This window comes from Peromyscus maniculatus, chromosome 4 (genome assembly GCF_049852395.1).
Source record: "Peromyscus maniculatus bairdii isolate BWxNUB_F1_BW_parent chromosome 4, HU_Pman_BW_mat_3.1, whole genome shotgun sequence".
Lineage (NCBI taxonomy): Eukaryota > Metazoa > Chordata > Mammalia > Rodentia > Cricetidae > Peromyscus > Peromyscus maniculatus.
The window spans coordinates 106,624,423-106,648,769 of NC_134855.1; the positions used below are offsets into that span (position 1 = coordinate 106,624,423).

The following is a 24,347-nucleotide window of genomic DNA, read 5'->3' on the forward strand; positions in this document are numbered from 1 at the left end:
AAACTGCTTAGACTGGTTTCGGTCATTTAAAATCTATTAAGGCTTGTTTAATGACTTAATGTCCTGTCCTGGAGACTGCCAAGGACTAGAGATGATGTAAACCAGCTGGCAGGAATGTTCTGTGTGTTACAGTTTCGCCCAGTTGGTCCATTGTCTTTGTCTTGTATCCCTGTTGGTCTTCTGTCTAATGTTTCTGTCCATAACTGTGAGTGAGAGTTAGGGTCTCAACTCTTATTTTTTAAACTTTTCTCCCTTTGATTCTACTGGGTTTTTGTTTTGTTTTGTTTTGTTTTTAGTTTTTTCGAGACAGGGTTTCTCTGTGTAGCTTTGCGCCTTTCCTAGAACTCACTCTGTAGACCAGGCTGGCCTCGAACTCACAGAGATCCGCCTGGCTCTGCCTCCCGAGTGCTGGGATTAAGGGCGTGCGCCACCACCGCCCACCCGGCAATTCTATCAGTTTTGCTCTGTGTGAGTTCAGAGCTCCGTTGTAGAGAACAGTGAGGGGATGGGTGTTGACATTTACTCTTACAGACATAGCTGAAGTAACAGACAGCCTTCTGAAAGGCTGCAAGTTCAAGTTGCTAAACTGAGGAGCCAGAGAGGGTACGGCATAGCTTCCCTCATGAGAGTGGTGAACTTCAGGGAGACGCTGAGAGAGAATGGCTACTCCCGACCACCACTTTGAGAGAGGGAGCCTTGGGGTAGATGTAAGGTGGGGTGAGACGGCCGGTGTCTGAAAGCGCCCGGGCACTCTAGGAGGTGAAGATTCACCAGCTTAGCCCATTCTCTCTGACTGTGCCGTGGCTTTGCATAGTCATGGTCTACATGAAAAAGCATCCCAGGGCAGACGAATGGCAGGCTCCTCCCGCCCACCTTGGACCGTGTGATGTCAGATGTGGTCATTCTGCACTCAAACCGCCAGCTAGCTCAGCCTCCCTCCACTCTTTCCCCCTCCCATCTCTGGCGGGATTTGTTAACCGAGCAAATGGCATTGGGAAGCCAGTTAAACGACACAAGCAATCTCCTTATTTACCTGTATTAAAACCTGGTTTGTATTTGTCTGAACTTCACACTCAATACAGTACCCTTTGTTTCCTCTAGAAGACCTGCAGGGAGCCTAGGGTTGTATGTGGTGTGTGCCCTTCCCGAAGGGACCAAATGGGCTGTAGTCCATCACCATTTTAAACTCTGACTCAGTAACAATGAATGTTTTGGGTGGATTTGGACTGCACACTATCGGGACACACCCGTTCATGTCCTCTGATCCTGACTGGTTTCTTTCTCCCCCCATTTTTGGGGCACATGCTCCATTTCTATCTTTAACTGCTTCACATGCTTCTTGCCATTTTATGCCCTCTTTCCTCCCCAGAGTCCGCAGAGGAGGACCATTTTAGAAAGTCTCTGTTTTCCCAAGAACCTGCCTGCAAATAGGGTTCCGGAAATGGGATTGGGGCAGGGAGCCAAAGGGCTCCTCCACCTTAGTTTTAGTGGTTGGTCACCAGGAAGTCAGCGCATAGTTGAATATGAAAGAACAAAAAGTAATTTCTGCCAAAAAGCCACCCCCAAGATAAGCACATGGCCCCTGTTCCTTGAACAGTGGTGGCTTCTCAGGTCAGCTGGTACCTTCTTGTCACCCATGAGGTCTGAGTCAGAGGTGGAACTCGGCCTCCACGCCACCCTCATGGTATCCACCAGGGGATTCCAAAATATTCCAAAATGTCTATTTATGGTCCTGGTGCTAAACTGCAAGCACACCTATCCTGACATAACAACACTACATCCCTGGCCTTAATTGTACCTCCATTATTACGGGAAATTCCACTTTTTGGATTAAAGATTATTTTCCCCCAAAAAATTGCTTTTGGTTGCTTCTGTTTTGCCCACTACTGTTCTGTCTTTTTATTAATTTTATACGTATTTGTACCAGAGAAACCACTTCCAAACTCCCCCATAACCCCATTCCCAAACAGGAAGTATGCATAAGGGGACAGCGGAAAGTCTGGCCAAGGACTAGATTTGAGCTGAGGATCCTGTTGTCTTGCTCGTGAACATAGATCTGAAGGGCAGTGTGGAGGAGATTGTGGAGTGTGGGGGAGGTAATGACGAGGAGATAAACATTTTAAGGAGATTAAAGAAAGGTGTGCTGGATGAGATAGAAATCGTCCTTTCCTGTGTTTCCCAGCTTCTCCCAAAACATATGCCAACTGTGTGAGCTCTTAAGGTTGAGTTTCTGTTAGAGTGGAGAGAAATAAGCGTGAAGGACCACTCAGCATTACTAAAGCCAAGTAAAGGACCACTCGGCATTATTAAAGCCAAGTAAAGGACCACTCGGCATTACTAAAGCCAACTCCAGGCAACTTTACAGAATGAGAAGGACAGAGTATTGCAGGGGCGTGGTGGCTGCCAATCCCAGTGTGCTAGAAACCCAGCTACTTGGAGACCGGGAACGGGGAATGAATGTACGTTTGTGGACAGCCTGGGCTACTTATCAAGACTCTCAAAACAGAAGCTTTGAGGAGACTCAGGTGTATGTAGCTCGGTGGCAGGCAGTTCCCTAGCACGTGTGTAGGCCTGCAGTTCAGTCCCCAGCTCTGCCCGATGACGACAGATCACAGGCCTTTGAGAAGAAGCGAAGCCAATTGTCAACATGCTAGCTTTGTCAATGTGGCACGCCAAGGCAGGTGTGGTGTAGAAACAAGAGTGTGTCTAGGAACAGGTTATGGCCCCATGGGGAGGCTCCTGAGGCCATGTTTGTAGAAGATGTGTATTCCTCCATAAAACAGCCTGAGAATGAGTGTAGACACAGAACCAGGAAGCTGGAAGAGCAATATCTACAGTGTAATAAGCTCATGGAACTCAGCCTCGCCCAGAAGAAAAGGAGTGTGGCCATTCAAGGGTGACAGGATCTTCCTGCAAGATAGCCTGCGCCTCAAAACCTCAGTTTCCTCCTCAAATGTAAATTGCTGCATAAGAATTTTCCGATAGCCTCAGAATCTTGATTCTCTTGAGGAAGATTTTGACTTTCTTCAACACCTACTTGCTACTTACCTCAGAAGTCAACGTGACCAGGGTTTCCAACTGGAATGTGAAAAGAAGACAGAAAGAAGGTGCGATTCTATTCTCGGTTGTCCACTTGACTACATCTGGATAACTAAAACCCAGGCAGCTGGGCCCACTGGGAGAGGTTTTTCTTTTCTTAATTAAATCATTTGAAGTGGGAAGACCCACCTTTAATCCAGATCTTCTGAGGTGGGAGATCCACCTTTAATCTGGGACACCCCTTCTGCTGGCAGCCTACATAAAGGACACGGAAGAAGGCTGCTTCCGCTCTCTGCCTCCTTGCTCTCGCTCTCTCTGGCAAGTCCACTCCTACACTGGCATTGGAGCCGGCTTCTTCAGGATTCTGGCATGTACTGAAGGCTAGCTGAGACATCCAGCCTTGTGAACTGAACAATTACTGGGTTCTTGAACCTTCCATTGGCAGACAGCCATTGTTGGACTAGCTGGACCACCACCTGTGGGCCATTCTAGTAAATCCCCTTTGTATATAGTCTATCCGTTCTGTTCCTCTAGAGAACCCTGACTAATACAGACAGTTCTACCTGGAACAAGATATTATGCTGGAAATTTAAAATGTGGTTCAGTGGTCTTCTCAGTATGACAAGGCCATTGCACTCTTGAATTCTGCAGCTGTGGTCACCTACACAAGACCTGCACAAAGCTGGGCCCACCCACATCCTGTCATGGAGTGGGGAGGTGCTTGTTAGGCCTTCCTCCTTCCTGAGACTTGATAGGCAGCTAATAATTGTTAGCAGGGAACAGCTCATGGGGCCTCACTCCTCCTTGAAGCTTTGTAGGCAGTAAATGATTGCTCCAGGAGGTACTCTTTTTTTTTTCCCTCAGAAGTATAGCTACTGATAAGGTGCCCATGGTTCTGTAAATAACCCCTCACCCATGCTCCTGTAACCAATCCTAATGAAACTCATTTCACACGCACAGACACACACACACAAAAGCCATGGCAGTGCTGGAGGATGGCTCAGGTGTTAGCAGTATTATTTACTTTTGCCATGACCCAGGTTGGGGTCCCAGCACCCACATGAAGGCTCAGAACTGCCTGAAACTCCAGTTCTGGTACCTTAGAGATCTGGTACCTTTTTCTGACCTCTGCTAACACCAGGCATGTGTATGGTGCACACACATTCATACAGGCAAAACATTCGTACACATAAAATAAATTAAAAAAAAAAAAAAGACATAACAGAAGGGAGACCAGAGCGAGGAAGGGAGTGGAGAGAATGTGATGGGGATTGAATATAATCAAAACACATTTATATACATGTCTGAAAATGTTATAATGAAACCCATTATTATGTATAATTAACAGATGCTAATAAAAAACTTTAAAGGGGGACCGGAGAGATTGCTCAGTGATTAAGAATGCTGCCTGCTCTTCCAGAGGACTCTAATTCATTTCCCAGAACCCACATCTGCTAGCTCACAAGCATGGGGGTGCTGGGAATTGAACCTAGGTCCTCTGAAAGAGCAGCCAGTGCTCTGAACTGCGGAGCCATCTCCCTAACCCCAAGTTGTGAGCTTTTAAATTCATGATAAACTACACAGGAATAGTAAAATCTGAGCAAAGCCATGGGTACTGTGTCAGAAGTACATGGTGATATAGTGTCTCTAAAACACCCACACACACAAGCATGTCACTCCTTATGAAGTACTGAAAAGTATACTTGAATGATATTTTGTGCTTGCTTTTCATGTTATCATCAAACAATAATGATGACAAAAGTCAAGAAACCATCCTCTAAAACAAGATCTGGAAATTATTCAAAGGGCCAGATACTATGAAACGAAAGACTAGATTAAGAACTCAAGTGGATCTGGGAGGAGAGGGGCTACTTTCTATTTGAGTACAGAGTGAGTTATAATTATTAATGTATTAGTAATATAATTATCACAGTAAGTGTCTGTCTGTTGCCCGCCTCAGTGAAGCTCCACAGCGTAGACATTTTCCTGAGGGCTTCAGTTGTTGCCAGAGTGACATGAGTGACAGAAGCAATGCTGATGGGAAACTTTGTGTATGTCCTGAATGAAAACGGGTCCTTCCTCCAGCACAGAGGAAGGGCTACGTGCATCCAACATTTGTGCGCCCAAGCCTGACATTCCCCCCACCTTACTAATGCTGGTCCACATCTGTACTGTTCATTCAGGTCAAGGAAGCTGACCTGCTGAGTAACGGCTCAGTCATGGTTTTTAATACCTCTGCTTCGCCACATCTGTATGAAATCCAGCAGCTGCAAGCCCTGGCTAATTACAGCATCGGTGTGTCCTGTCGGAACGAAATTGGCTGGTCTGCAGTAAGCCCCTGGACTCTGGCCAGCACGACAGAAGGAGGTAATTGCTGAGATACACAATGAACATTTCCCTCCAGTGGCATGTCATCAGGCAAACCTTTCCCAACAGCCTGATGTTGTGTGCACTCTGCTAGTCGGGTGCATTTTAGTGGGGTGGCCAATAAGATAGGAAAGAAAATTGTTTCTTAGTAATTTAAGAGACTTAGTTTAAAACAACAACAACAACAACAACAAAAAAAAAAAAACACCTAAAAACCTTATCTGTACTATGTGCATTTAACATCTTCCTTTACATGGGAAGATGGTGGCATTCTATTATTTTCAATTAACATATAATGCACCAAGTTTTTATTCACAACAGGCAACCCAAGGGGAGAAAAGTCATTTTTTAATTATATAAAATTCTAGCTCCACAGTTGTCTAGAGGATGTTCTAATTAGGTTGTTTGTTTGAGACAGAGTCTCACTGTATGGTCTTGGCTGGCCTGGAACTTGCTAGGTAGTCCAGACTGGCCTCGAGCTCTTAGAGACCCTCCTGCTCAGCCAGAGATCAAAAGAGCAACAGCGGTTCATCCCTCCATGGTTTCTGCTGCAGGTTCCGGCCCTAAAAGTTCCTGCCCTAAAGTCCCTCAATAACGGGGTGTGACCTGGAAGTGTAAGATAAGATAAACCCTTCCCTCTGCCAAGGTGGTGACGTTTCACTACAGCAGCAAAAAGTAAATAGTATGGAGGGGTTTGGGTTTGTTTTTTCTTTTTTTAAGAGAAGAGGGAGGGAGAGTTCTTGTTTTTCCTTTCAGTGTATTGCAATGTTCCACGGTTTCCTTTCTTGCTTTGTTTCCAACTTTATGTTGGTGGTAAACTTGACTTTGGTTTTCTGTGTGTAAGATGTGCTTTGTCTCCATTTCTTCCCTTAGTGCTGACTTTGAACAATTTAACAATTATATCCTTTAGCTTCGTTTTACTCATATTCCTTGTGCTCAAAGGCCATTGGACTCCTTGCATCTCTGACTGTAGTTTGTATCACATTTGGGAGAATTTGGCCTGCCATCTTGCCCTCACAGTATGGGAGACCGAATCTAGGACTGGGTGCCTATTGTACAAATGCTCTATCCCTGAGCTACACACCTCCACTCCTCATACATGTTTGCCCTTTGTACCTCTCCTCTCTTTTAAGGACTTCAGCTATGTGCACAACAGACCATTAGAAGTCCCATCATTCAATGGTGCTCTGCTAATCCCTCCCCTTTGCTCTCCTCATTTTTCCTTTGGAGAGTTTCTATTGTTTATGTCTTCTGGTTCAGTCATCTTACCTTGTTCTTAGCCATCTTACCTAACCAGCTACTAATCCTAACTAGTCTTTGTCTCTCATGCTGTGATTCTTTTCTGCTTCTTATATAATTCATGTCTAAACTTTTAGATCATATAGAATACAGTTAGGATAATTGATGATTTTAACATCTATCTGGGATGATTTCTTGGTATCCTAGTGTGCTGGCTAGTTTTACATCAATTTGATACAAACTAAAGTCATCTGAGAGGATAGAGCATGAATTAAGAAAATGCCTCGATAAGATCAGGCTGTAGGCAAGCCTACAGGGTATTTTCTTAAATAGTGATCAATGCAGGAGGGTCCAGTCCATTGTGGGTGGTGCCATTCCCAGGCCAGTGGTCCTTGGTTCTATAAGAAAGCAAGCTGAGTAAGCCATGAGGAGCAAGCCAGTAAGCAGCACTCCTCCATGGCTGCTGCATCAGCTCCTGTCTCCAGGTTATTGCCCTGTTTGAGTTCCTGTCCTGACTTCCTTCAGTGATGGACTATGATGTGGAAGTATTAGCCAAATAAACCCTCTCCTCCCCAACTTGTTTTTAGTCATGATGTTTCCTCACAGCAATAGTAACCCTACCTAAGACACCTGGTATGGATACTATTTTCATGGCTAGCGCTGTTTGGCAGTACCATGAGAATTCTACCTTGTTGGAAGAATTTCCTCTAAGTAGTGATCTTTATTTTAGGACACAGATGAGCCAGTGGGAAACCGTTGTGGAATATTAGTTCAAGATGTGTTACATTCATTTATGTTGTGGAGTATTTGTTTAATGATGCAAAGATGTGTTGCATTTTTTATGTTGCATATGTTTAACTGTGAATCTGTGTTACTTTGCCTGTCTAAAACACCTGATGGTCTGATAAAGAGCTGAACAGCCAATAGCTAGGAAAGAGTGAGAAAAGGAGAAGAGGAGAATGCCAGAGGCCAGCCACACAGCCAGCCACAGAGTAAGAAGAGAAGAAAGATATATAGAATAAAGAAAGGTGTTGGGTGGTGGTGGCCCATGCCTTTAATCCCAGTGCTTGGGAGGCAGAGGCAGGTGGATCTCAGTGAGTTTGAGGCCAGCCTGGTCTACAAAGTGAGTTCGAGAACAACCACCAGAACTGTTACACAGAAAAAAAAACCTGTCTTGAAAAAACAAACAAACAAACAAACAAAAAAGTAAGAAACCCAGAGGCAAACATAGTTAAAGAGAAACAGGATAATTTAAGTTAGAAAAGCTGGCTACTAAGGCTGGGCATTCATAAGTAAGAATAAGTCTCCATGTATTTATTTGGGAGCTGGGTGATGGGCCCCCCAAAAAACCAACTACAGGAAACAAGTTCCTCTTGTTGGGTATTGCTTTTAAGATTTGTTGAGCAAGACCACAGCATTGCTCGGAATAGCAATGTTATTAACTACTGTGGAGACAAGACCATTCTGTGTGGTCTGGCCAGTGACCTTGATCATAAGGGTTTCCAGTCTGATTGATGGGAATTAGCACTGTCCTCAGCTTCATGCAATACCTGAGCACTGATGCCTTCGATCTTTTTGTGGTCATTCTTTCCATGTCTTCCCTTGGAAGCATTACGGGACTCTCTTGCCTTGCCCTACATATTTATCTCTCTTGATTTATTCCCCAATTTTCATGGCACTTATTTGTTTGTTTGTTTGTTTATTTATTTATTTATTTATTTATTTATTTATGTGTGTGTGTATGTATAGACCTGTGCTGTAGTATGTGTGTTGAGGTCAGAAGACAACTTGCAGGAGTCAGTTCTTTCCTTCCACTGAGGGTTCTGAGCTTCAAACTCAGGTCAGAGGGCTTGGCCGAGAGCATCTTTACCTGTTACAGGAGCATCTTATGTGCTGAACTGAACCAAATCACTGGGCTGAACGCATTCCCAAGAGATTGTGTGCAGAAGTAAAAACTGTGAGGACCTCTATGCTTTGCCTCATACTTGGTTAGAATATAGACTATTAGGTTAGAAACCTTCCCCTCCTCAAAATGTTAGTTATTTCTGAGATGTTTGTTTGTCTGTTGTTTTGGCTGCTGTGGAAGATTTTCTGCATGGACTGTTTTTTTTTTTTTTTGGAACATCTCCGTTCTTTGGTCCTGGTGCAGTGATAGGCTGTGATGGAGAATGAGGCCCCACTGTGGGTATCTAGTGACCTCTTTAGTCTAGAAAGCCACGTTCTCCAGCCCCAAGCTTTTCTTTGCATAGTTTTTCCTTTGAATGTTTTCTCCTTTGTTTGTTTTCCTTGAAACTATATGAGACATTTTGGGGACTTCTTTGATTCCTTTCGTCATCTTCTTTCTCAAACAGACTTACATTCTTTGCCTTTTTATTCTAACTTCTTGAGTATTTACTTCATTTATTTTCCAGTTCTTTTATTAAGTATTATTTTGCTAATCATGTTTCTAATTTCAAGTTTTCTTCTTCATTGGCTACTTCTTTAGTTTTCTTTTCTTATCTCGGTACATATTAATTACTGTTTTGTTTTAATTTCCATTCACTTGGTGGTTGACAACTCTTCCCTGCCCCCCATCCCCTCACCCTCATCGCTCTTCATCCCCCCTCCCCAACCCCCACCCTTCCACCCCATCCCACCTGGGGTGAGGGGCAGGTTCTATCCTTTGTGCATTTGTTCCCTGACATTCCTGAAGGAGGTCACCCCAGACTTTCTCTGATCTGTCTTTTCTCTCTGAGGAGCGAAGAAGAGCTGCAATTTGAGTGGAACTCTATGAGTGGGTGGGACTTACGGGTGGGTGGGACTTAAAGATGGGTGGGACTTACAGGCTTCACTGTTGATTGGATGATGGCTCTAGGGTCTGTTTCAGATGACTCCTGCTTTTCTTTCCTCTGCAAATCCATTCATAAGAAGGGAAGTCTCTTGTCTTCTGCCCCAGAAACAGGAGCATGGTACTGATGTCAGAAACAGGTCAAGGTGGCCAAAGAAACATATAGACTCCCCTTCCCTTGGGGAAGAAACTTGCTTTTTCTTCTCTGGTCTTCAGTCGGACTTCTTACCGTATCTCCAACACATTTGTGCCCTAATGCCAACAACTTTCAGCTCAGAATAAACCACTTTGTCTCCTGGGAAGATTTGGGGCAGAACCTGCCAAGAGTTGAGGGATGGGGCAGAAGTACCCCAAGGACGAATCACCTCGTAACCAAATTTCTAGTCAGGCTTCCTAATGTTAGCCCCCGCAAGTCCTCTCTATGGTTCTTAGTGGGAAACTGTCTATCAATTTTTCAGTGTTCACATATGTATAGAAAGTTCTCTGTGGTTGACGCCTTTTGTCTTGTGTATTTTTATCTTTTAAACACCCCCCTCCCCTCCAGGGGATCGTTAAAGGGATTTTCGGGAGAGGCAGTCACGAAGACCTTCTACGTTGGCTATGCATACTCAAATTCTAGAGCAGCTCTGAAAGTGTGTAAATGATTTCACTGGCAGAGTTTGGCTAGATGGCATTTGCCAGAGGAAATTCTTTTTAACTTCAAGAGTCCTGCCAATGTCAGGCAGTGGTGGCACATGCCTTTAATTCCAGCACTTGGGAAGCAGAAGCAGGTGGATCTCTGTGAGTTCAAGGTCAGCCTGGTCTACAGAGCGAGTTCCAGGACAGCCAGGGCTACATAGGAAGAAAAAAAAAAAAAAAAAGGAAGAGTCCTGTCTAAGGATGTAGCAGAAATTAAGAGGGTTGGGATATCTTTTTTGTTGCTCTATTCCCTTTAAAAAATATCACAAATACATAATTTAATGTCTATATAATTACAGGCAACGGTTTGGTATATGTTTCTCTTATTGATGTTACTTACTCCATACATAAAACATGTATTTTTTAATTTATACAATGGGTTAACATGCGAGCTGGGAAGATAGCTCTGTTGGGAGAGAGTTTACTGTGCTCAGTCTCTAGCACCTATGTGGAAAGCTGACCATGGTGATGTGCACATACAACCAACCCTAGCACCAGGGAAGCAGAACTAGGCTGATCACTGGGCTTGGACACCCAGCCTAACCTAATGGGCAAACCCCAAGTCTAGTGAGAGATCCTGCCTCAAAACAAACAAAAATGCAGGCTGGGCAGCTCCTGAAGGATGACACCCAAGTTGACTTCTAGCTTCTATGCGCGCGCGCGCGCGCGCGCGCACACACACACACACACACACACACACACACACACACACACTTATATACCATATACACACATATTAAAATGGATTAATATGTACTGTTTAGCCATTTCTTCTACCCCATTGGTGTAATGTTGTCATTTTGTTATTGTTGAGGGTTTTTTTCATATCAATATACATAGTGTACCTAACTCCCTCAGTGGCCACATAGTACGTTTTTCACTGGGAAATGTATCCCAAGTTTATGTTATGAATGCTGCCTGAATATTGCATTTATTTATAGCCCTGGTTATCCTGGAACTCACTGTGTAGACCAGGCTGGCCTTGAACTCAGAGATCCACCTGCTTCTGCCTGCATAGTGAGCCACCACCCACCAACCCCCCACAGCCCACACACATCCCCGGGGCATATAAGAGCTCTTTTATAACATTTACATTGTGTTAGGTTTTATAAATAATCCAAAGGTGACTTAAAACATGTGGGAGGACATAGGTATGTGAGCACCTGGGAACTTTGGTACCTCTAGGAATCCCTTGAAGATACTGGGCGATGACTATACAGTCGCTTCAGACTTATTACTGACTGCCCAGACTAGTAACTGCCTGCCTCTGGACTGTATAATGACAGCTTCATTCTGAGCTCACCAGCATTCCCTGCCTGCCCAGCCCAGAGCCACAAAGTTTATCTTCACTCAGCCTTGTTCACTTCCAGTGCCCCAGGCGTCTGCGGGAGGAACCCATGAGCACCAGCCTCTTCCTTCCCAGACTTCCTAATTGTTGTTAGCCTCCCCTGGGTGGATGTAGCTTAGTTGGTAAGATGCTTGCCCAATGTGCATAAAGCTCTGTTTTTTATTCCATCACCACGTAAAATGGGCACGCAAAACTCCTGTGGCATTTCAATGGTCCTTAATTGGGGGGCGGGGGGGGGGGGGATGGGGAATGGAAATTTACCATTAGTCCGGGTCTTTCATAGAGCATTTGAAACCCAAACACTTGATAGCCAAGAAGAAAATCAATCTATGTGGTCTTTCCTTGTAGCTCTTCATCCTTCTCTCTTTCCCTTGCAGCTCCATCCGTAGCACCTTTAAACGTCACCGTGTTCCTGAACGAATCTAACAATAGTGTGGACATCAGATGGATGAAGCCTCCAATTAAGCCGCAGGATGGGGAACTGGTGGGCTACAGGATATCTCACGTGTGGGAGACTTTGGGGGCTCCTGTAAGTCTGCACCCGAAAGCACACTTAATCATTTCCTTTTGACTTGCCGATTGCCTTCTGTCTCAGAAGCTTTCGTTTTTGTGGGGATTGTTTATGATGGAGCAAGGCAAGGCACCTTTCAATGGGACACAAAGAATGTAGTAAAAATTAGAGAGGACCAAACATTCAGAACATTCTAGGGAGTCTTTGGGGGGGAGTGTTTCACTCCCTCACTTACTCTTGATTAATTTATCGGCAGCAAACAGGTATTATTAGCCTGTGTTATCATGTGTCTCTTGTCTTCAGGGAATTTAGGCTGTTATAGGAAGAGTGGACTGTGGACTGTCCAGCAATCATCGCTTGCAGTCAGGGGGCTAGAGGGCTGAGCATCCTGGCAATTCATAGCCTTATGGAAATTCCTGAAGATTCTTTCCTGAAAAGGATTGTCATGGAACATCCTTAGCTTTACAGAGATAGCAAAGAGCAAGCAGCCTCTATCTGTGGAAGGGCCCAGCCCACTGTGGGCAGCACCATCCCTAGGCAGGTGGTCCTAGACTGTCTAAGAAAACTACCTGAGTATAAGCCAGGAAACAAGCCACTTAGCAGCATCCTCTGTGGTTTCTGCTTCACTTCCTGCCCTAACTTCCCTCCATGATGGCTTGTGACCTGGAAGTGTAAACCAATCCACCCTTCCTCCCCTGAAGTTGATTTTGGCCCCGGTGTTTATCACAGCAATAGAAATCAGACTAGAGAAGGTGGATACACTGGTGTCGCTAACAGGATTCGTTCTCCCTTACCTTTCTTTACTGTGGTCACGGAAATGATGCCTCTTGAGTCATCATATTCCTCTTCCATCTAACCCTGCTGGTAGACCCCATGTTAAGTCTCTATCGCATGTATCTGGGACATCACAAAACTGCTCGGAAAGAGAGGGAGGGACAGCTACAGCCCTGTTCCAACCTCCGTTCCCATCCTTTCCACCTTCATGCCATCCAGTGTTTATAAAAATTGCTTTTTTCCAAAAGGACAATTGGGATTTGTTCTCTTTCCTTTATATAAGAAAACAGGCTGTTGAAAACAGTGTGTGATGGGATGGGAAAAAAAGACAAGGACTTAGACGTCAGGTTCTTCTCCATCATGTGAGTGATAACCAAGTATCCGGCCCTCCATGAGAAACCTCTCCATCCCTAGTCTTGTCCCAGGATATTTGTCCCAGGTGTCGCAAAGTTATCTGAATTTCTCCATGGGCTGAGTCAAGGGAGTAACGGTTCAGCTGATGTAGCATTTTCCCACAGCGGTGAATGCTTAGTGTAGGACAGAAGGGTTTGGCAGTTGTCCAGTTCAGTAGGAATTTCATCTTTCTCTGTTGGCGGACAATACCAGCAGACCCATATGCGTTCTAAAGCAAACCAGTGCGTTTACAGAGCTATTCCTTCTCATTTGGATGAAGGCTTCTTTTCTAAAGGGGACTTCTCGAGCTGCGGCATTCACAGAACCATGGTGAAGCCTTTGTGAATGGCTTGGTCGGAGAGCCTGATACACTGAGTACCCCTCACACCAGCCATGCCCTACATTCTCGTTGCCCTTTGTCCAGACGAGTCCCCTCTGCTGCAGAACAATATAGGCACAGTTGAGGCTGTGACCTTTGGGTAGCTTTACCTCCTTGCAGATGGCAAGTCATCCAGTCATGAGGTCATTCCCCTTGCGCCCACACGGGACTTCGTGCCTTGTGACAATGACCGGCCCAGTGGGTCACGTTACTTTGAGAATGTTGTCGGCTGCAATATGCTTCTCTCTCGTGACTTGAACCTGGAGGCAAAGAGGGTCTCCTAAAGAAGGCCCGGAGAGCCTAACCAGGCTGAAGTGATGGTTACAATGACCCGGGCATGTGTCGCCTCATGTCTAGGACACTCTTCATCTTGTAAGACAGCTGAGACTGTGTCGGCCTCTCACAATTGTCCTTTCGTTTACACTCTTAGCTACTTCTTCTTACGTAAGGCAAGAAATCGGGCACTTCTGAAATTTCTGACTGGCAGCTGTAATAAGTTGGGTTTGGCATTTGTGCAATTTCAGAACTTTCTTGGAAGAGCGCTCTGCGTGGTTTATTCTGGTGGCACTGAAGATAGACTTGTACCTTTGTCATCTAGTAACCTGTGTGTCATTGTGTTAAATAGTAGGAATTTTATGTTTTCTTTTTCTTTTTTTCTTTTTTTTTTTTTTTTTTTTTTTTTTTTTTTTGAGACAGGGTTTTACTGTGTAGCCCTGGCTGTCCTGGAACTCACTCTGTAGACCGGGCTGACCTTGAACTCACAGAGATCCTCCTGTCTCTGCCTGCTAAGTGCTGGCATTCAAGGTGTGCACGACCACCACCCGGCTCAAATTTCCTGTTTCTTTATTGGCAGAAAATAGTGACTGCCAATGGCCGACTTCTGGGTGCTCTAAAAGCCTACCAATGCCTGGTTATGCCGTTTGCCTCTGGCATGGGAGGAAGCTACTTTTCTGGTGAGGCCCTTTTGAGCTGGGGTGGGTGAAGGTGATGGGATTGTTGTGAATGGCCCCAGTGGTCTGCTACATGGAACACCAGCAATGCTCAGCTGTGCTGTGTCCCCAGAGTCCTTTAGAATGGTGCTCTCTGTGGTGAGAATGGTATGGGCAATTAGAGAAAGAAGCTTCTGGTCTTTACTGGTTGGCTATTTCTTATACTCCAGTAAAGTGTTTTGTTGTTGTTGTTGTTTTTACCATTTTTGTTTTATTTTTCTTGCCTTCCAAATCAGAACTCAAAGTCCAAAAGTGAGGGGCAAGTACCAGTGTGTTCTCATTCAGGCTGGAGTCTTATGCATCTGTGCACTGTCTGAACACGGGTCCTTGCCCTTGCTTTGGAGGCATCTATGATGCTATGGGCCCAATGTGTGGAACCTGCTCCACCATCTAAACCAGCTGGGGAATGTGCCTCCGAGTGGGGATTATAGCTCTAATGCTGGCTAGTCTGTGGTTGTAGTGGGTAGAGATTTTCGATCAGATGGAAGTCCCTACAGAGATAATTGTGGTCTTAACAATGTGATTGGGCTTTAGGTACATAGCTTAGTAGTAGGGTGCTTGCCTTTCATGCACCAGGACCCAGGTTTGATCCCCAGAAGCCTGCTCCTGTGTTTGCCGGTGGCTGCCAAGGCAGCAGAGATGTGTCTGCATGTTGACATGCTCCCTGCCTCTTCCCTTTCTTCTCTCTCTGTCTCTGTCTCTGTCTCTCTGTCTTTCTGTCTCTCTCTCTCTCAGTATTCTTTTTTTATCATTTTTTTTTAAGATTTATTTATTTATTATGTATATAGCATGTATGACTGCAGGCCAGAAGAGGGCACCAGATCTCGTTATAGATGGTTGTGAGCCACCATGTGGTTGCTGGGAATTGAACTCAGGACCTCTGGAAGAGCAGTCAGTGCTCTTAACCTCTGAGCCATCTCTCCAGCCCAGTCAGTATTCTTAATGAGATAGCTAAGGGTTCTAAGCCATTTCTAAAACCCATGAATGAATCAAGAATGGTTCTTGGATTAGAGGAGAATCTTGCTAGGAGGGTAATGGATGGTCTTGGATGTCCTGCTTTGAGAAGCTAGACAGTTTAATTTCCTCCACTGCTCTAAGGCTTGCAAGATACCCTGAGACCGATGCTGAAGGAGGGAGGGCCTTACAGCTGTAGAGGAGGGAGACCTGAGCACAGCACCTTGATGAACGCAATCCAAGACACTAAGAACCACCATTAATTTTTTTTTTTTACCAGACTGCAAATTGTTTTCTAAAAGGGACTTGTTTAACTCCTACATAAATTTTGTGAAAAAGAAAGTCATCTCAGTGTTCACCCAAGGAAACAGGCTTAGCAGTGTTGAGTGACTCATCCAGAGCCACAAAGCTTGGGACTGGAGATCTGGGGATAAGCACCAGGGCCTGGCTGACTGGAAAGCCAGAACTTCCCAGAGCCCCGGGTGACTTCCCAGTAGCCATTGGCTCTTTTCGTAATTCAGAATCTCACACTCAGCTCCATAGTGTAGACCCTCAGAGTAATGACAGGCAGATGTGGGTTGGTCGTCGGTGCCTATGAATCTGAGCACTTTTACCAAGTGACCTTTGTTACTTCTTCCCTCCTTGAAGCATTGCTCTTGGGGCTGGAAATGGGCCATGTTCTTAGACACAATTATCGCTTACAGGGTGTGAATTCTTCAAGAATATTTGGTGATGTTAAAGTCATTTGATAATCATAAAAAAAATACCATAGTTGCCCTGTCTTAACTCCAAGCCACACCCACAAGGAAAAAAAGAAATTGTCTTTTCCAAAGATGTGCTATTACTTTCTTGTCCCCCAAAATCTGTAATGTCATTTTTAAAAAATAATTATGGGAAATTGCATTCAAATGCCATAGCATAAATTGGGCTTCATTACCTGAAAAAATGTTAATAGATTTTTCAAGTCCTTATGTTGGTGCATAATGAAAGCTCACTAAACAAGAAATATGCAGCTGGCCCGTGGCACACATCTCATGAGCAGACTACTGCATGCTGGGAAATGGTTCTGCTCTGCACCCTGACAACCCCAAGACAGGATATGTGTGGTAGATACTTAGTAATCCATTCTTATCGATTGCGCAGTGTCCAAACTCATAATTAAAAGAAGTGTCACACTTGCCAGCCTAGACCCTGTTCCATGTGCTTTTCCCAGGCTAGCTCTTTGCCTGTATTAACTCCTCTCGGGAACAGAAAGTGGAAATGAAAAATAATTTCTCTAGGTTTTCATAATGAACTATATAGGCCCTGAGTAAGCGTCATTATAAACCATAATTGGTCTGTGACTTGTACATCTATGGACTCAATATCACAGATTGGAAATATTCAGAAAATAAATCATGCCTATTAGTAAGCATTTTATTTTCCTAGCCAGGCATGGTTGTACTGTAATCCTAGCACTTGGGAACTGTGGTTATGAAAACTCCTGTCAGTTCAAGATCAGCCTGGTCTACATAGTGAGTGTCTGGCCAGACAGGTCTACATAGTGAGGCTCTAGATCAAAATATTTGCTTTTGTTGTTGTTTTGTCTGAGACAGGACCTTATTAGGTAGCCCTAACTGGCCTAGATCTTTGAGCAATCCTCCTGCCTCTGCCTCCCCATTGCTGAGATTATATGTGTATAGACCAAGCCTGGGTTGGTTTGGTTTGTTTGAGGCTAGGAATGTATGTCAGTTCTAGAAAACATGTTCAGCATGCACAAGACCCTGGGTTTTCTCCATAGGACAAAAAAAATATTAAAAATGTGTTTGAGCCGGGTGGTGGTAATGCATGCCTTTAATCCCAGCACTTGGGAGACAGAGGCGGGTAGATCTCTGTGGTTCAAGGCCAGCCTGGTCTACAGAGTGAGTTCTAGGACAGCCAGGGCTGTTACAGAGAAACTCTGTCTCAGAAAAAAAAAACCAAAACCAAAAACAACAAAAAAAAAAACAAACTTTTTTTGTTTGGGTCATTATTCCCTAAACAATCTAACAACAATCGCAATACTATATGAATAACCACATTGTTAAAACTATAAGTAATATAGCAGCTGTTTACACTTCATTGGGTGTTATAAGTTATCAAAGGATCTACACATGCCCACGTGGGTTGGGAACTCTCACAACGCCCCACGCCTAAATGAAGAGCTACAAGCAATTAATGGTTGCTGAGAGAGGGAGAATCCGTCCTCTCCAGGGATGAGCCCCACAATAGGTTATCCAATCCAAGTGGTCAGCCTTAAATACATATCCTTATGAACATGAACAACGCTAAGTGGATTAAGAAGGTTGTATTTATATGTGTGTGTCTGTGTGCAACAATAATAATTAAAGAAGAGATTATGAATTTGAAAGAGAGTAGAGAAAATTATGTAATACTCATGTGTGAAATTCTCAAAATCTTTTAGTTTTTCACAAAAGAATTTATAGTGGGTTGCATGCAAATCCTGTGTCTGTGTATGCATACTGAGGACGAAACCCACAGCATCCCTTCAGCTAAGCATGTACCCACCACTGAGCATGCACCTAGCTGTTTTGTGTGGGAACCGGCCCTGTACAGGTTCCAAGGAACAAATGTGCTGTTACATTTTTCAAATTTCATTATTGTTAGGCTTTATATTGGTCTAAGTGTGCTATTTTTCCTAGTTGTGTGTTTCCTTTTAGTTTATAGGTAATTTCTCTTATAAATGATGTATCATGTTTGAGTCCTTGTAGGAAAAGACAGTATACAGCCAGTCTCAGGCCCAGTTCCCTTTTTAGCATGAAGTCTTTTTGGCATGAAGTCTTATGCTAAACGAGGGATCAGACTGAGAATTATGCTATAGACTTTTTCTTAATGAGAAAAGCCTGAGTCACTACAGGGCTCCAGGACTCAAAATGTGGACTGTGGAGTTACACTCCTGATGATCTACCCACCCCCAAATTAAATACAGAATTGCAAACTAACCCCCACATTAAATGCAGAGTTACAAATAAATCCACTATCAAAATAAAACACTTTCTCTCTAAAAAGGACCAACCTAGGATATGCAGGCCCCACCCCTGCTAACTTCTCATTTGTTTACCTAACAACAACAAAAATCTGTGGCCCATACCCTGAGCTCAGGCCTTGGGGGCAAAGGATGGGAGGTGGTGCCCCTTTTCATTTCTTTCCCTCCTTGGGATTAAGGGTCACTTCCAACTTAGATGGAGGGCAGATAGCTCTGGAAGGCCAAACCCGGTGGCCTCTTGGTCATGAATGACCGGCCTGCTCTGTCCTTGAGGCTGAGCGAGCTCTGTCCTGCTCCATTTCTAGAAGTAACTGGCTTGAAACCCAGTGAACCTGAGATGAAGTTACCACCAACCACGCCTCCAGTCCAAAGATTTTTTTTGTGTGTGTGGCACCTGTGCCCCACATGACCTGTTATTTCCCTCTGAAATCAAAAGCCCACCGTCCAGGGACAGAGACAGGTTCCCAGAGCGTCATTTCAGACTGACAACCCCACAACTGTCACTTCAAAAAGCTGGGCCCATTTGGTGTTGGATTACCAACTGGTGTGCTCTTCCCGGGGGGTGGGGGCGGGGGCAGACTAGTTCTCCCCCTCTGGGCGTTCCTAAAGCCCGTAGTTCTGTGTATAGACAGGGCCGAAGCCTTGTGAGCTTTCCCTATTCACTCTGTCGTGTCCATTGGTGCCATCTTTATTTGGCCCTGAAAACATACATACAAGTGACATGTAAACACACATAAGCATGTGGCAACAGAAATGAGAAACAGAGGCTGTGATTTAGGAGAGCAAGGAGGGGTAGGTACATGAGAGGGTTGAGAGGGAGGAAAGGGAAAGCAGAAATAATGTGATTGTGTTATGATTTCAAAAATAACAAAAACAAAAGTCCAGGTCCATGGAGGTCTGGAAAGCCTGAGGGACATGCCAGTTAAGGCTGTTTCTCTCCCTGGGTCTTTATGACACACTGTTGTATGGCAATGGTATTAAAACAATAGTGGTAAAAGGAAGCCAGGCTTCAAAACTTGCACAAATTGGGGCTGGACAGGTAGCTCAGAGGCTAAGAGCACTGGCTGCCCTTCCAGAGGATCCAGGCTCAATTCCCAGCACCCACATCCTGGCTCACAACCATCTGTAACTAGAGTTCTAGGGGATCCAACACCTTCTTCTGGCCTCCATGGGTATCAGGCATGCATGTAGTACATAGACATATATGCAGGCAAAACATTCATGTGCATAAAATAAACAAATCTAAAAAAAAATTTCAAACCTCACAAATTGTCCATTTGTCAAGCAGAGGGGGAAATGCAATCATCCCTCCCATCTACCCATCTAGAGAGTTTACTGAGAATCACCAGGACCTCAGGGAACAGAAGCTTGGCTCGACCAAGGGTGGTTGGCAGGTGCAGAGTGCCCAGGGACAGTGTGAATCTGTGGCAGTGTGCCAAGGATACGATTTTGCACATGAGATCACAAGGTTTCAGTCCTGCTCTTAACATCTAGGACAGCGGTTCTCCACCTGTGGGTTGTGACCCCTTGCGGGGAGTCACATATCAGATATCCTGCATATCAGACAATTTACATGGTCATCCAGAACAGTAGCAAAATTACAGTTGTGAAGTAGCAACAAAATATTTTTAAGGTTGGGAACTATATTATAGAGTTTCCACAGTAGGAAGGTTGAGAACCACTGACCTAGAAGCATCCACTACATGTTCCCTCCGTTCTAGAAGTTTCTTAAGTGACTGCTCTAAGTGCCATGCCTTCAGGACCTTAGTTTCCCAGGGCCCCCAAGGCTTGAAATTGCTGTCATACCCATCCCCACCTCCATGACCCGCCCTGTAGTGCCACCCACAATGGCCCTCGTGAAGAAGGAACTTTGTGGAGACATGACCTCTGTGCGTGGAGAATGGGTGGCTTCCCTCAGGAGGAACTGTGGGCATGTGGGTAGCTGTCTAGTGAGGTCCCCACATGCCTCAGTGTTTCATTTCCTTTTTTCTTCTCTGTTACCAGAAAGAGCTTTCTGAAGAAGTTGACCAGAATGGCAGCTGGGCTCAGATTCCTGTCCAAATCTACAATGCCACCTGCACAGTGAGGATTGCGGCCGTGACGAAAGGGGGTGTTGGACCTTTCAGTGAGCCAGTGAAAATAATCATTCCTGAACACAGTGAGTCGGGACCCCTGTTGGCTGCAGAACGTGGCAGTCTGAGTAGCTCACAGACTGCCTACTTGGGCCCAGTGCAATGGCAGCTGATTGACAAGTGTAAAATAAGAACCAAAATGCGTTGTTGCAATTATTAGGAACTTTATAATACACTCCACAGAACCCCTGTACTCCCACCATTGCCGTTAACGCTAATAACTTATGAGGAAGATGAGTCCCTTCAGAATACTGAGTTGGACGTTAGCTGCAGAATTTGGTTTAAGGCACATGACACTGCATTTTGGACAGGCAATACTGCTAGACCTTCGCGGCCTCTGACCGACACTGTTGGCTTGCCGCATTCGTTTCTGCTCTGTTTGAAGCTGCTGCTCGCCTTGTTTTCACCCATTCAACCCTTGGGTAATGTGCTTAGTGACTTGGTCTGCATAGAACATCAAGTGTTTCCTTCAGAGGCCGTCCTCACGCAGCCCTGACTAGCTGAGCTAAATGCCCAACCATGCATATTAGCTCTTGCCTATTACTGGAATGTTCTTTGGCAAGGAGCCATCATGATGCCTTACATGGGCCAAATGCTGTTGATGCTTCTGTAAATCAGGGGAGCCACCTTCGTCCTGACTCTAACCCATTCTAGGTTGTTTGGGATTAAACCATAGTTGTAAACTCCATGCCCAGCCATCTTTTCCAGCCTGACTTACTCATTTACAAGTTCTTACCAAACATGGCCTTTGCACCCAATAGCAGATGAGACTTGAGAGCAGATGACTCATTTGTGTCTGCCTCTCTCCCAGTGATCCCCAAACAGGCCATCCTTTTCATACTAAATAGGAGGTAGATTACCTTCCGGCAGCAGGAACTCCATCCCTGAGAACACACTTAGTGGTAGTGGAGAGACTATCTACCTGGAAGACAGTGAGATTCTGAGTCAAAAGGCAGCTTTACAAACCAAAGTTTAGAATAGCAGTTAAGAACACTTGCTGCTCTTGCAGAGGACCAGAGCTTAGATCCCAGCACCCGCATCAGGTAGCTTAAAGCTCCAAGGGATCTGATGCCCTTTTCTGGTCTCCATGGGAGTCCACATGCATGTACATTCCTACACGCATACGTTGGCAAATATACACATACACATCAATAATGGCCCATCCTTCTTAAAAATCAGAATTTATGCCGGGCGGTGGTGGCACACGCCTTTAATCCCAGCACTTGGGAGGCAGAGCCAGGTGGATCTCTGTGAGTTAGAGGCCAGCCTGGTCTCCAAAGTGAGTTCTAGGAAAGGCACAAAGCTACACAGAGAAACCCTGTCTCGAAAACAAACAAACAAACAAACAAAAACAAACAAACAAAAAATCAGAACTTATGACCATAAAACTTCCATATTTATGTGTAATAAACTGTAAAAGATTTTAAAGGTTTGCTTCATAGACAGAATCACCTGTAAAAGTACCCGTTACTACATTTAGCCGTTATGACTAGCTGGCTAAATAACACCAGCTCCCGGCAATACATTTAGAATTTTAGTTACGCTCCTATGAGAACTGTCATTGCACAAAGCATAAAGTCGCCTCTGGTCACCATGAGCGACAGATGTGCGGCATCTCTACAGTAGTCATGTCACATGTTTCCAAGCTTGTGGGTGACCGACCACCATGTCTGTCATTCAGTTCACACAGTTGGCACAGACACATGCCCATGTGACTTCCTCGCCTCCCTGTTCCAAATCCAAGTGACTTTTACAACCATGGGTAGTTGACAGAAGGAATTAGTGAGAAAATGTGAAAGGGTAGCAAGAGGTGTTGGAAGGGAAGTGTGAACTGAAGGTAGGTGTCATGTGCGATATTGGTGACATTGTCATTTGACGGACTTACTGGCATGAGCACAGTTGTGAATGTGTTTACATAAGCCCATAGATGTGGCAGAAATACTAAAAAGTGTCCCAGTTAAAGGGACACCTGCAAAAAACCAAAATCACAAACAAGGCAAAACAAACAAACAACTTTACATTGGAGGCGGGTGGGGGTGGGCATAGCTCAGGGATACAGCACTTGCCTAGAATTCACAAGGCCCTGGGCGCCATTCCAGCTCAACAACAAAACCTTCACATTAAAGAATTCACAGAAATACCTTACAACACCAAAAGCAGGAAGATAAAATGTTGGAATTGTAATCCAAATTGGAAAAGCACGTGACAGGTCTCTGCAACACAGAGAAGGTATTTTTCCGTGTGCTCAGTTGATTGGCCAGAAGACAAACACTGTTTAGATGTCTCGTGACCTTTTCTTTTTTGGACAGAGAAGTCACCTTCTCTTACTGTTTTGACTTACGTTGTACCAGCCAGGCGTGGTGTACGAGACTACAGTCCCGGCAGAGACACGGAATGAAAAACTGGAGACCAGCCTGGGCTGCGTAGGGAAACCCCGTGAAAGGGAGAAAGGGAGGGAAGGAGAGGAAGAAAAAAGAAGAATGCCGTGCACTAAGCAGTGTTTTGCTAGTTTTTCATTTTCGTCTGCATTTATTACCAACATGAAGCAAGTGTGTCATTTGGTTATTTTTTAATTGGCAAGTGAAAGTTGTATGTGTCTTCGGTCATCAATGTGTTATTTTGACAGGCATTTACTGTGAAGTGAGACAAGAAAACTAGTGTCATGGTTCCCTTAAATTTTATTTCTTTTCTTTTCTTTTTTTTTTTTTTTTTTTTTTTTTTTTGGTTTTTTGAGACAGGGTTTCTCTGTGTAGCTTTGCACCTTTCCTGGGACTCACTTGGTAGCCCAGGCTGGCCTCGAACTCACAGAGAAACGCCTGCCTCTGCCTCCCGAGTGCTGGGATTAAAGGCGTGCGCCACCACTGCCTGGCTAAATTTTATTTCTTTAATAATTTACTTAATTTTATTTTATGTACATTGGCATGAGGATATCAGATCCCCTGGAACTGAAGTTACAGACAGTTGTGAGCTGCCATGTTGGTGCTAGGAACTGAACCTGGGTCCTCTGGCCAGTGCTCTTAACTGCTGAGCCATCTCTCCAGCCCTTTTTCTAAAATAATTTTAATTTTGTTTATTTTTAATTGTGTGGATTGTGTGCCTGCTTTTCTGTGTGTGTACCATGTGACAGCAATGCCCATGGAGACCAGGGGAGAATGAGGGAACCCTTCAAGCTGGAGTTTCAAGCAGTTCTGAGCACCCATTGTAGGTACTGGGAACCGAACCTGGGTCTTCTGCAAGTGCGAGTGCTGGTAACCTCTGAGCCATCTCTCCAGCTCCTAGTTCCATTGATAATTGTGACTCTGCATCATTGCACCTTGCACAAAGTGAGAACAACCTGCATTCGCTGAACACAAAGAGTTAAGGGATTGCAAGCTGATACATCCTACGTATTCTGAATCCCAGAGTAGTAGTGCCAATGAATGTTTTTGGATTTGTTCCAGGTAGGGTAGATTATGCGCCCTCATCAACTCCAGCACCTGGCAACACAGAGTCTATGCTCATCGTCCTCGGCTGCTTTTGTGGGTTTATTTTAATTGGGCTGATTTTATATATTTCTCTGGCCATCAGAAGAAGAGTCCAGGAAACAAAGTTTGGGTAAGTTTTCCGCTTAAGAACATTGACCTTGAGCAGGCATGGTGGAGCACACCTTTATTCCCAAAAAGGCAGAGGCGGGCAGATCTTTGTGAGTTTGA

General features: G+C 44.7%; 1 protein-coding gene across 1 annotated transcript in view; it reads left to right on the forward strand.

Moving 5' to 3' along the window:
• Mertk (MER proto-oncogene, tyrosine kinase) overlaps window positions 1-24,347 on the forward strand; it is a 109,342-nt gene that overhangs the window by 54,437 nt on the left and 30,558 nt on the right. The window contains exons 7-10 of the mRNA XM_042276206.2: window positions 5,223-5,406; window positions 11,876-12,027; window positions 20,528-20,681; window positions 24,096-24,249. Of these exons, the coding sequence (XP_042132140.2) occupies window positions 5,223-5,406; window positions 11,876-12,027; window positions 20,528-20,681; window positions 24,096-24,249 (644 nt within the window). The remainder of the gene's footprint in view (window positions 1-5,222; window positions 5,407-11,875; window positions 12,028-20,527; window positions 20,682-24,095; window positions 24,250-24,347) is intronic.